General features: G+C 40.5%; 1 protein-coding gene across 2 annotated transcripts in view; it reads left to right on the top strand.

Moving 5' to 3' along the window:
* The first annotated feature begins 875 nt into the window (after window positions 1–875).
* Window positions 876–12434, top strand: part of LOC104232687 (phosphoglucomutase, chloroplastic) — a 28931-nt gene continuing 17372 nt past the window's right edge. For both annotated transcript variants that reach the window (XR_011406178.1, XM_070170997.1), the window contains exons 1-10: window positions 876–1218; window positions 1315–1380; window positions 1469–1513; window positions 1597–1689; window positions 1792–1844; window positions 2361–2412; window positions 2488–2556; window positions 2772–2840; window positions 3048–3170; window positions 3239–3291. Coding sequence is in view for 1 of the 2 variants with exons in the window: in XM_070170997.1 (XP_070027098.1) it covers window positions 994–1218; window positions 1315–1380; window positions 1469–1513; window positions 1597–1689; window positions 1792–1844; window positions 2361–2412; window positions 2488–2556; window positions 2772–2840; window positions 3048–3170; window positions 3239–3291 (848 nt within the window). In the remaining variant the exon portion in view is untranslated. The remainder of the gene's footprint in view (window positions 1219–1314; window positions 1381–1468; window positions 1514–1596; window positions 1690–1791; window positions 1845–2360; window positions 2413–2487; window positions 2557–2771; window positions 2841–3047; window positions 3171–3238; window positions 3292–12434) is intronic.

Raw genomic sequence — 12434 nt, 5'->3', positions numbered from 1 at the left:
TGTTTGACTGGGCACGGAGTTTAAGAAAAAAATGAAGACTTTTGGAATTTGTGGTCCTAAACAAGTTCAAATGGGGTCCAGAGTATTTGTGTGGTTATAAAAGCTTCTCATTAAAGGTAGAGTTGTAACTTTAAGCTAAATTGTTACCAAATTTAGAAAGGGTTCATTCTTTTTGGAATGAACCAAAAAGGAAATAGGTTCACATAAATTAGAACAGAGCGAGTAGTATATATATAAATTATATTCAAACACACGCGCATCTATTGAGTTGATATAGCCACTGAGTACGAGTAAGCATTTACCCTAGTAATATCATCATTCATTAGTTGAACATTTTCAAAAATTTGGAACGTTCCCTTGAGAAATATGGTCCGTCTATTAGAAATAGCTCTTGTCCCACTTTAAATAGAAAAAGATTTGCAACGTCTAGCTCAATTGATTTGTAGAATAAGCGATAGGACAATAGTTTATTAAAATTAGATACAAAATTATAATTTAACACACACTTGTGTTTGGACGAAAAAAATCATCATTTCACGCGAAATACTTCTCAAACAAGTTTTTTAATATTTCAAAGTCACATTATTTATAAAAATATTAAACTTTAATATTTGAAAAGCTAATGAATATGTAGGCGTTTGAATATTTGGTTGAAGTTGGAATTTTTTTTGCTCAAGTTAAGGTTAAAAATATAAATATTCATTAAAAAAACTCATCAGCTAATTATTTTCTAATAATATTATAAATATTTCTCGGCTAATATTTGACAATTAGCCTAAAAAGGTCCCAATAATCAGGACAGAAAAAGAGGTAGTTCACGTGAAACGGGTGACATGAACCATAAGTTGTTGTGCCGATAAAGCAATCTGTGGCAGCTATCAATTCCTATGAAACGCACATGCTCCGTATTTTTGAAGTTAGGGAGTAGTATTTTACTTCAACAATAGTCCTGCTTCGCTCTCTTTGCACTGCTTTTTCTCAAACTCTGCAACTATGGAGAGTGCAATTACAGTGACACGATTTTCCAGTCCATTACTTAGTGGGAGTTGCTCTCATCACCTTAAATCCTATTCACTTTTCAACTCAACACTCATTTTTCCCAAATTGTCATCCCTCAAATATTCTTTTGCGACAATTTCACCTGCTCGTTTCATTGTCACTGCCTCCTCTTCACCATCATCTCCTTCTACAACAGTTGCCGAATCCCAGGGTATCGAGGTATCTAATTTGTTCGAAATTTCTATATATAATGTGTTGATTTTATGTATCTAATGGAAAATTGTAGCTTTACTATTTGATTTGCTTGAATCGCAGATTAAATCTGTTCCTACAAAGCCTATTGAAGGTCAAAAGACCGGAACTAGTGGTCTACGCAAAAAGGTGTTTTTTTTCTTTTTCTTTTCTGTTTATTCAAATAATTTAATGCATACGATTCATTCTAATTGCTTTTGCTTCTTTTTTTGTTTAGGTTAAAGTGTTTATGCAGGAAAATTACCTTGCAAATTGGATACAGGTATGGTTCTCTCTGAACTTGTAGTGATACTGAATTCCAGTGTACTCAACTCTGTGTAATTGTTTTACAATGTTTCAATACAGGCATTGTTTAATTCTTTGCCACCAGAGGATTTTAAGAATGGACTGTTAGTCTTAGGAGGTGATGGTCGATATTTCAATAAAGAAGCTTCACAGGTAGTGGTTTTGTACATAATCTCTGTGTTTCATGTGTATCCTGATACCTGAAGAACTATTTGTTGTTTTTTGATCCCTAATGCATCTTAAGCTACAATGCAGATAATCATTAAAATTGCTGCGGGTAATGGTGTTGGTAAAATATTGGTCGGCAAGTGAGTGCCCTAAATTACACTTTTAGCAGTCTACATGTTCATCATAGCATGAATGAATTCTTCAAATTTCACATCCTAGTGATATTATTGCTTGAATTAAGCTTAAACTTTCAAAAAGAGGAACTTTTTAACTACAGTGAGTTTTTTAGCACTAATTTTGTTACTTTTTGTACTGTGAAACTTAATCCTGCCACTTTAATCTGTTTTAATCAGTTCTCTATGTTTTTGTGAAGATGGAAATCCTCTTACTCAATCTTTATGTGCGATATAACTTTGAATTGCCTTGTCTAGATTATAGTCTCCATGAGCCATCTTTTGTTGCAATCCATCCTTATTTGTTCTAAGAGCCCGTATCCTTCTACTTTTTATTTAAGTGTTTGTATATAGCTAGATTGTTTCATTTCTTTTTCCGGGTTCCCTTGTTCCGGCGTATTTCTCTGCTTATTTTTGTGTTCTTATCCAAAAAGTGAAAAGAAAATAGTTGATATGTATATATGAAGAATCTCTGTTTGGCAGGGATGGTATATTGTCCACACCAGCTGTTTCTGCTGTTATACGGAAGAGAGAGGTGACAATTCTGTTTTAATTATCTTATTTGCTTTCTCTTTGCTATTTTTGAATGACACTTAAAGCTAATCCACAGGCAAATGGTGGATTTATAATGAGTGCGAGCCATAACCCTGGTGGTCCTGAGTATGATTGGGGTATCAAGGTAAATTTCTACTCAGCAAATCATGTACTGGAAATTGTTCTTAGCTGTCCCATTGGCTGCTAAAATATACAGTAGAAGTTCGTTATCTTTTTTTTAAAAAAAAAAAAATGGTTCCACATAGAATTTCCTGGATATGACTGATTTCTGATATTCAACCTCTCTAAATAGGCTACTCCAAGAACTTAGCGTTTCTGATTATCATTTTCTTTTTTCAGTTCAATTACAGCAGTGGCCAACCAGCACCTGAGTCTATCACGGACAAGATCTATGGAAACACTCTTTCTGTATGATCCCCTCCGCTTGCGCTAAATAATATGCTATGCTATTTTTTGATTTAAATGACTTCTTGTAGCTGGGATACAACACAAGGTTCTTAGTGCTGTATGTGCAATTATGCATAGACGTGTAGTGTAGGTAACTGAAAGAAACTGTTATGGTTCATTGGTAAATGATTCGGCATCTGAATTCCTTGTTTCATAAGGGCTATGCAGATTTCTGAAATAAAAATTGCCGACATTCCTGATGTTGATCTTTCTCAACTTGGAGTCACAAAATATGGAAATTTTAGTGTGGAGGTGGTTGACCCTGTGGCTGATTATTTGGAGCTAATGGAGGTGAGTGGCTGAATTTTTTTTTAAATGCACTCCATAATACTATCTATAACTTAATTGATAATGTGCAGGATGTATTTGATTTTTCGCTCATTAGAAGTCTTATTTTGCGACCAGATTTCAGGTGTGTCACTTTATGTTTTGCCAGTTATGAAGCATTGTTTTACTTTGTGCTTTTATGTACTTTTACTTTGCTAGATCATATTTCCCCTGGACATTCCTCGGAGTTTGTTCCTCCATAGTTTCATATATTGTTGATTTCTATTAGCCTGTTCCCCAAATAGATGACTGCTGTGGTAGACGCACTTCTCTTCAAATATCTAAACTTATCTAATTTCTTTTGACAAGATGATAATTAACTTCAATCACCTAATATATCCTGAACCCTTTTGAAGCGGTGATGACAATGCAGTATGTGAATCTGGTTCTGCTTCGAGCGTAACTATATCCATAGGTGAAATTTGGAAACCTTAACTTACAGTAAAGGATAATAGGAGTTTTTAGATTCTGCTGAGACATCATAAGTCCTTTGTACGTAATTATCATTAGTCACATGTAAGAGAAATGTAGAATATCGACTTGAATATTTATAAGGCAAAAGTATTTCATAAGCTCTTAGAAACAGCAAAGCCTCGTATTGTTCTGAAAGCAAAGTTCAGTCTTACCATTTTCATCCTGTCTTCTAAGATGGTAAGGGAAATGTAAATGCATGCCATACTATTGCTGCAGTTCTGTCTAGCAGCAATACAAATTATGAATGGTTGTTTGCAGGTTCTACGTTATTCCTACTTAAATTAGTTCACTCGCTGCATTTTTAGTAGGATTGAACTAAGTCATAGCACTACTAAGAAAGAGTTACTTTTTTGTTTTTTGAAGGATCCATCCCTCACTTTGTGTCTGCGGCTTATAAAAGCCTTTCAATGAAAAAAAAAAAGATTAGGAGAATGGTGTCATAGTTTGAATTGGAGGCGATTAGAGGCTAATGGTCATCCCCCTTGATAGTAGGAGGTGATTTTAGTGTGTTGAGATACTCAGAAGAAAGGAGCCACCAGAACTGATTGGTTAGATCCATAAGAGAGTTTTTTGATTTTATTGAGGAAATGCAGTCTATAGATCCCCCTTTGCAAGGTGGGAAGTTCTCAAATTCATTTGGTTCCGAAGGAGAAAACTCAAGGGTGGCTTCACAAATTGACAGATTTCATTTCCGGGTATGTAATGAGGAATTCAAATATGTCAAACAAGCTACACTACCAAAGATCGGTTTCTGATCACTATCCCTTTCAATTAAGCTGCGAGCAAACAAGAACATCTGAACATGTGGTTGGAGGTTGAAAGTTTTGTAGATATGAGGAAAAGACTGGGGATTCATAGAGGTGAGAGGAAGGGCTGATACTCTGTTACAATATAGCAGCACAAGGTTGTCCGGATCTAAATTTATTTGAGTCTTTGCACCTAGTTTTCCTGGTATTTACAGTATGATTACAAACTTAAGCTGCTGAAACAGGATTTGAAGGCTTAGAACCTAAATACATTTGGTGATCCAGAAAGAAGGAAAAAACTGATTCTGGAATAGATATAAGACTCAGGTAGGCAATAGGAAGAAAGTAACTTATCTGCAAAAGAATCCTCATATACACCAAAGCCAAGAGGTAGCCAAGTTTAAAGAGATACCCTGAGGCAAAATGGTAGATCCTTCTGGCTAAACAAGGTGACAAGACCACATGCTTGATTGGCAAAATGCAAATCAGTGTTTAAAAAGGCAAAAACGCAAGGCGAGGCATAAGACCCGAGAAATGGGGCATAAGCCCCATGAATCTCTATTCTTTTTAATATTTTATAAATTTCTAAAATACATAAAAATACAACAGAACATTATTTTTATAAATTCAAAGTAAAAAAAATGATTTTTTGTTTAATATTTCTTTATACGTAGACAACTTTACACTTAAATTAATTTCTAATGGTATATAACATTTTTCACTAGTCTTTTAATTTCTTATCGATATTTTCTAAGAGACGAATTAATTCAGCCAAGATTTCCAATAGGAAAACTGAAAAACTTACACTGAGAAACATCTTAAAGAAAGAAAACAAATTTAAGCAAAGAAACTACAAAAATAAAAATCATTGATGTTACACGTGTTTGTCGAGATGAGCACCATCTCATGTTTAGCCTTTATGACATTGAATCATTGAATGAGTCTTTAGTAGACATTCCAAAAGTCCAAACATAAGAAACGAAAAAGGACAATTGTGGGTTCGGATATTGTGAGAACTCATCTTCTTCCTAAAATTTTCGTTCACTCGTTCAAACCCAAACTCAGAGCTATTAAGTTCCTCAAATGTTTAGAACCCGAGGAGATGCAGTCATCAGTTTGAAATAGCATATGAGAATCGACTGCTACTCACTTCCCTGCTCACCCGCTCTCTTTGCTTTGTGAAAATGAAATGGCACAAAATCAGAACATAAATTCTACTTCTTTTCTGGAATAACATCAGGTCTTTCTATTTCTTTCCTATACCTATTTTCATGTTTGTGGCAAAAAAAACTCTTGATTGTACTTTGATTCTTCTTCTTCTTGCGGAATTTGAACTAATTTGGTAGAGAACTTTGGGGCGTGCGTCTCTCCAGTGAGGCCCAAGGCGCGCCTGAGCGTACGCCCGACCAGTTGGAGTGTGCGCCTTACAGAACTCCGCTCCCCATATCCGCCCAAGGGCGATTTGCCATCGCCTCACCTCAATACGCGCTCCGAAACGCGCCCCTCTAACGCCTTTGAAAACACTGATGCAAATGTTCAAAAGAATTGCAAGCATGTAAAATTGTCATCATTCAGATGATATGGGAGTGGAAATATTCAACTCTTTACTGCAAATGTTCACAAGAATTGCCAGTATATAGAATTTTCATCATCCATAGCAGAGTGGAAATAATCAACTCCTTATTTCCTATTACCAAGAGGAAGTATTGGAGTTCTGTTCTTAAAAGCGTAAACCGCTATATCTTATTTGATTGTGGAAAGAGAGGTACTTTGACATTTTATCATAGGTGTTCGCCAGTGATCAACGGGGATCTTTATGAAAGCGTTGAATGACTTTGATCACCTTTGAGTATTTTTGTTTTATGAAAAATTTTGTGCTACATATATCACATTAATAGGGCTGGAGCCAAAGAATTGAGAGACTTCAGCCACTCATAGAAAGATAAAAAAAGTAATCAGCAAACTAATTGTTGTCACGCAGAATGCTTATATTTAAGGAATACAATTAATAGACACAATGTTGATCACCAGTGAATATCTAGAATCTAAATATAGGAAAGAGACAAGGTATAATTGCATTGGTATGCATCCTTGATCTAGAATAAACTTATGACCACGTTAATTGAGAGTTACTCCTCAAACTATTGAAGAATAGTGTTCTGGAGACAAATGGGTGAAAATCATTAAGTTTTCCATCTCCACTATTATATTCAATTCTGATTAATAGAAGATGGTCTTTTTCTCACTTTCATATTCTTGTTGGTAATGTAAGGATTAAGTAAGATGTTGAACATAGCTAGAGAATAGAACTGGATTGGAAGTTTCTCTATGGAGGTGGACAGGACCAACATTTTTGCTATAATGCACATGTTACATGAAGATGACACTGTAATGCAGGGAGGAACAACTGAAATGTCTCAGAGTAATTTTATTGGAGTTTGAGGCAATTTCAGGACTTAATAACAATAATAATCTGGCAAAAAACTGCCTCTATCTAGTTAATGATCTCTAGAATATTCCAACAGCTGGCGAAATATTGGATTACGAAGTCTGATTTTTCGCCAATCCCCAGTACATATCTAGGACTACCTCTTGGGGCTAAACATAAGGATGCAATTGTTTGGAAAGGAGCGGGGGAGCAGTTTGAGTGTATACCAAATTGGACACAACAATATTTATCTTTGGTGGATTGGTGGAGGACTCACACTTATCGATAGTGTGTTGGATGGTATTCCAACCTACGTGAGGTCTCTATTTTTACTACCTATTGAAGTGGAAAAGAAACCGGACAAGCTTAAAAAGGATTTTTCCAAAAGGAAACAAGGATAGGAAGAGTTTTCCTTGGTTAAGTAGAATGAATTGACTCATAAAACGAATTTGGCGGCTTAGGGGTAGAATTATGAGGTTGCTTAACAAAAATTTGCTATCGAAGTGGTTATGGAGATAGAGTTGGGATCAGAAGAACTCTGGAAGCAGCTTATCCATGCAAGAATATGAAGTAATGAGTTGGTGCACAAGACTAGTGACATGGTGATATAGCATTGGTTCTATGGAAGAGTATAAGAAACTTATCGAAGGAATTCCCTCCAAACATTAGCTTCTCAGTTCTGTTACCATTCCCCCCCCCCCCCCCCAAAAAAAAAAAAAAGAAGAAGCTTCTCAGTAGGTAATGGAAGGAAGTTGAGACTTCGGCTTGATGATTTGATACACCACATACCTCTGAAAGATGAGATCCTGGATTTGCTACTGTTGCTTGGTACAGTTCTACTCATGGATGGGAACCAGATTTTTAAAGAAACTGGGAAGATTAGGAAGTTGAGAGGATAGCTTAGACCTTGAAAAATTTGAAGGACAACGAGTTTCACCAACTGTACCAGATTCTTTAAGTTGAAAACACCAGAAGGACAGGAAGGTAGGGTATAAGCTTCTATCTTTATCTTACATCTCCTCAGTTAAATGGCCTTTCAAATCATTTAGAGAACAAAAGCTCCTCCGAAAGTGGTTGGGTTTTGTTGGATTGAAAAGCATGAGGTGTTTCACTAGCAGCATTAAGATTTATGCCAGATGTTATATGTGTGTAATGAAGATATATACTGATGCATTGTGCAGTGGCAAGGTAGCTGTGCATTTTGTTTTTGATCCTAGATAGGCTGAATCGGGTGATGCAGGGAGGTTAAACTGGTCAGGAAGAATAGTTAACAAATGAAACAGGAGTATGTGAAATACAGTTCCTGCGTTTGGTCTAGGGTAGTTTGGACACAGAAGAGTCGGAGATGCTTAGGTGATGCCAATACATGGTTTTAGATATAAATGCTTGTATATTTTGGCATTTGGGTGTATTTTACTGAATGTATATGATGTAGAAACACCTCTAGAATTCCTTATCTCTCTTAGTGTTCCAGTAAGATGCTCTTTCAACTGAAACCTGTTTCCAGTACGATTCAACAACAACAACAACAACAACTACCCAATAAAATCCCATATAGTGGGGTCTGGGGAGGGTAATGTGTACGCAGACCTTACCCCTGCCCCGATCGGGACAAAGAGGCTATTTCCGATAGACCCTCGGCTCGATAAGACGAAAACAGAGTTAAAAAAAACAAAAACAAGAGGAGAGAATTCATTAGTAAATCCAGTAGAAATCGAAATAGTAACAGAAACATAAAAACCGAAAGATGAATGACATGCAATAACAGTAACCATAATCTAAGGCCCGGGTCTAAGACAAACAACAAGAATAGTGTGGGACCAATATAAACTGCAAGCCATCTAAGACCAACCCTAATCCAACCCCGCCTCACCCCCGGAATGAAGTAAGGAAAGCTTTACTACCCCTATCCTACAACCCTAATGCTTGACCTCCAAGCCTTCCTATCAAGGGCCATGTCCTCGGAAATGTGCAATCGTGCCATGTCTTGCCTGATCACCTCTCCCCAATACTTCTCAGGTCTCCCTCTACCTCTTCTCGAACCCACCACGGCCAACCGCTCACACCTCCTCACCGGTGCCTCGAGGCTTCTCCTCTGCACGTGCCCGAACCATCTGAGCCTCGCTTCCCGCACCTTGTCATCCACAGGAGCGACGCCCACCTTCTTCCGAATATCTTCATTCCTAATCTTGTCTATCCTAGTGTGCCCGCATATCCACCTTAGCATCCGCATCTCTGCTACTCTTATCCTCTGGATATGGGAGTTCTTAACCGGCCAACACTCTGCCCCATACAACATGGCCGGTCTAACTACAGCTCTATAAAACTTACCTTTGAGTATCGGTGGCACTTTCTTGTCACACAAGGCTCCAGATGCAAGCCTCCATTTCATCCAGTCCGCCCATATGCGGTGAGTGACGTCCTCGTCGATTTCTCCGTCCCCCTGAATCATCGACCCAAGGTACTTGAAGCTATCTCTCTTGGGGATGACCTGTGACCCAAGCCTCACGTCCCCGCCTATATCCCTCGACTCAGCGCTAAACTTGCATTCCAAGTACTCTGTTTTAGACCTGCTCAATTTGAAACCCTTAGGCTCGAGAATCTGTCTCCAAACCTCTAATCTCTCGTTAACACCGGCCCTCGTCTTGTCAATTAGAACTATGTCATCAGCAAATAACATGGATCATGGCATCTCCCCTTGAATATGGTGTGTCAAAGCATCCATCACCAAGGCAAATAAGAATGGGCTAAGCGCTGAGCCTTGGTGTAATCCCATAACAACCGGAAAATGCTCTGAGTCGCCTCCCACCGTCCTAACCTTAGTCCTTGCTCCATCATACATGTCCTTGATCGCTCGTATGTAGGCTACCGGCACACCCTTCGCCTCAAAACATCTCCAGAGCACCTCCCTAGGAACATTATCATACGCTTTCTCCAAGTCAATAAACACCATGTGCAGATCCTTTTTCTTATCCCTGTACCGTTCCACCAACCTCTTAATAAGGTGGATAGCTTCCGTAGTGGAGCGGCCCGGCATGAACCCAAACTGATTGTCGGATATAGACGTCGTCTTCCTCACCCTCACCTCCACCACCCTCTCCCAGACTTTCATGGTATGACTAAGTAACTTGATACCCCTATAATTGTTACATCACTGGATATCTCCTTTGTTCTTGTACAATGGTACCACTGTACTCGACCTCCATTCTTCCGGCATCCTCTTCGTCCTAAAAATTACATTGAACAACCGAGTCAGCCATTCTAATCCTGCTCTACCCACACACTTCCAAAACTCAACCGGAATTTCATCTGGCCCTGTCGCTCTACCCCTACTCATCTTACGCAACGCCCCCACGACCTCCTCCACCTTAATGCGCCTGCAATATCTAAACTCTCGGAGACTTTCCGAATGACCCCAAGTCCCCTAGTGCTATTTCCCGGTCCCCCTCCTCATTAGGAGACCATAAAAGTACGTCTGCCATCTCTGCTTAATCTGGGACTCTCCCCTCAATACTCTACCACCCTCGTCTTTGATGCACCTTACTTGGTCCAGATCCCGAGCCTTCCTCTCCCTCGCTTTAGCCAGCCGAAATAACTTCCTTTCCCCGCCTTTCTCCCCTAATTCCTCGTATAGGCGGCTAAACGCTGCATTCTTCGCCTCCGTAACCGCCAGCTTTGCCTCCTTCCTAGCCACTTTGTACCTCTCTCTATTCGCACTCCTCTCCTCCGCGCTTGTGCTCCCTGCTAACTTCGCGTATGCTACCTTCTTCGTCTCCACTTTACCTTGGACTATGTCATTCCATCACCAGTCTCCTTGGTGTCTGCTAGAAAAGCCCTTCGATACACCTAGCACCTCTCTCGCCGCCTCCCTCACATAGTTTGCTGTCGTCGACCACATAGTGCTCGCGTCTCCACTACTCCTCCAAGCTCCCATAGCGGATAACCTCCCCTCCAACTCCTAGGCTTTATCCTTGGTTAAAGCTCCCCATCTAATCCTCGGTCGGCAACGAGCATACCTCTTCTTCCTCTTCATCATAATGCCGATGTCCATCACTAAGAGCCTATGCTGAGTCGCGAGGGTCTCTCCCGGGATAACCTTACAATCCTTGCACAACCCTCTATCACACCTTCTGAGGAGAAGGTAATCGATCTGAGTCTTCGCCGCTGAACTCAGGAAAGTAACCAGATGCTCCTCCCTCTTCGGAAAAGTCGAGTTCGTAATCACCAACTCGAAGGCCTTAGCGAAGTCTAACAGTGAAGTACCTCCTCCGTTCCTATCCCCAAAGCCAAAGCCACCATGCACTTCGCCATAACTACCAGCAGCCGCCCCAATATGGCCATTGAAATCCCCACCAATAAATAACCTCTCAGTAGGTGGAATACTACGCACAATCTCGTCCAAGCCCTCCCAAAAACGCCTCTTAATCTCCTCATCCAAGCCGCCTGCGGGACGTAGGCGCTAACGACATTGAGGGTGCACTCACCGATCACCAACTTAATAAACATTAGCCGATCATTCATTCGCCTAACCTCAACCACAGACTCTCTAAGATCCATATCCACTAAGATACCCACTCCATTCTTACCCCTCACGACTCCAGAGTACCACAACTTATACCCATCCGCATTCCTCACCTTCGTCCTTGCCCACCTGGTCTCCTGGACACAAGCTATATTAACCTTTCTCTTCTGGAGAGTCTTTGCCAACTCAATAGACTTACCCGTCAGCGTGCCTATGTTCCACGACCCGATCCTCAATCTACAAGCTCCCTCTTTCCCCTTACCCTCCTTTCCTCTCGTCCCAACCCCTGACCCCCTCCCCACCCCTTACTCACACCCGGTACCCCTCGAGGACATGACCTTACTCTACCATCCCACACCACAACCACTATACCTACGCCAAACTTCGGAAGACACTAACACGGACCCAAACTATAAAATAACCGGTTGCAACTACAAGAATTCTAATAATATGCTTAAAGTGATGCTAACTAACTAGCCACAAATTAACTAACATAGAGAAAGAGACAAGAAAACGGGAGGTACCAACTCCCGATGGAAAGAACCTGGAAATATGACTTGATGCGCCCGGTGATGCTTCATTCTACTCGCCCGTATGCCTCGCGCTTGCCTGAGTAGCCGCAACAATTCCCGTGAATATAACCCGGGTGCTTTGGAACCCAACGTCCAGCCCTTTGTGACTGCCAAATGGCCTGCTCTGCTTTGCCCGTGCACCTCCCACCTGTCACCAAACAGCCACCAAAAGTGCTACCTGAAACGCACACAACACACCACGGGACCAAGAAAAAGGGGGGGGGGGACTGTCACCGGAACGGTCGCCGGAAAACAGTGCCGGTCCGAGACAGAGTAGTATGGCGAGGAAAGGTTTGAAGAAAGTGAAACACAGAGGAGGGTGGTCTGGTTGGATCGGAACAGCAGTAGGAAGATGAGACGACGCCGGTAGGTCGCCGACCACCGGCCTAACTGCTGCTAGGGTTAAAAGAAAGAAAGAAAGAGGAAGAAAAAGAGGGCGCGGGGAGAGAGAAAGGAGGAAAAAGGATAGAGAAAGAGAGGGACGCG

The sequence above is a fragment of the Nicotiana sylvestris genome, chromosome 3 (assembly GCF_000393655.2).
Source record: "Nicotiana sylvestris chromosome 3, ASM39365v2, whole genome shotgun sequence".
In the NCBI taxonomy this organism is placed as follows: domain Eukaryota; kingdom Viridiplantae; phylum Streptophyta; class Magnoliopsida; order Solanales; family Solanaceae; genus Nicotiana; species Nicotiana sylvestris.
The sequence above is the reverse complement of the archived record's forward strand: the minus strand, read 5'-3'. Positions and strand labels throughout refer to the sequence as shown.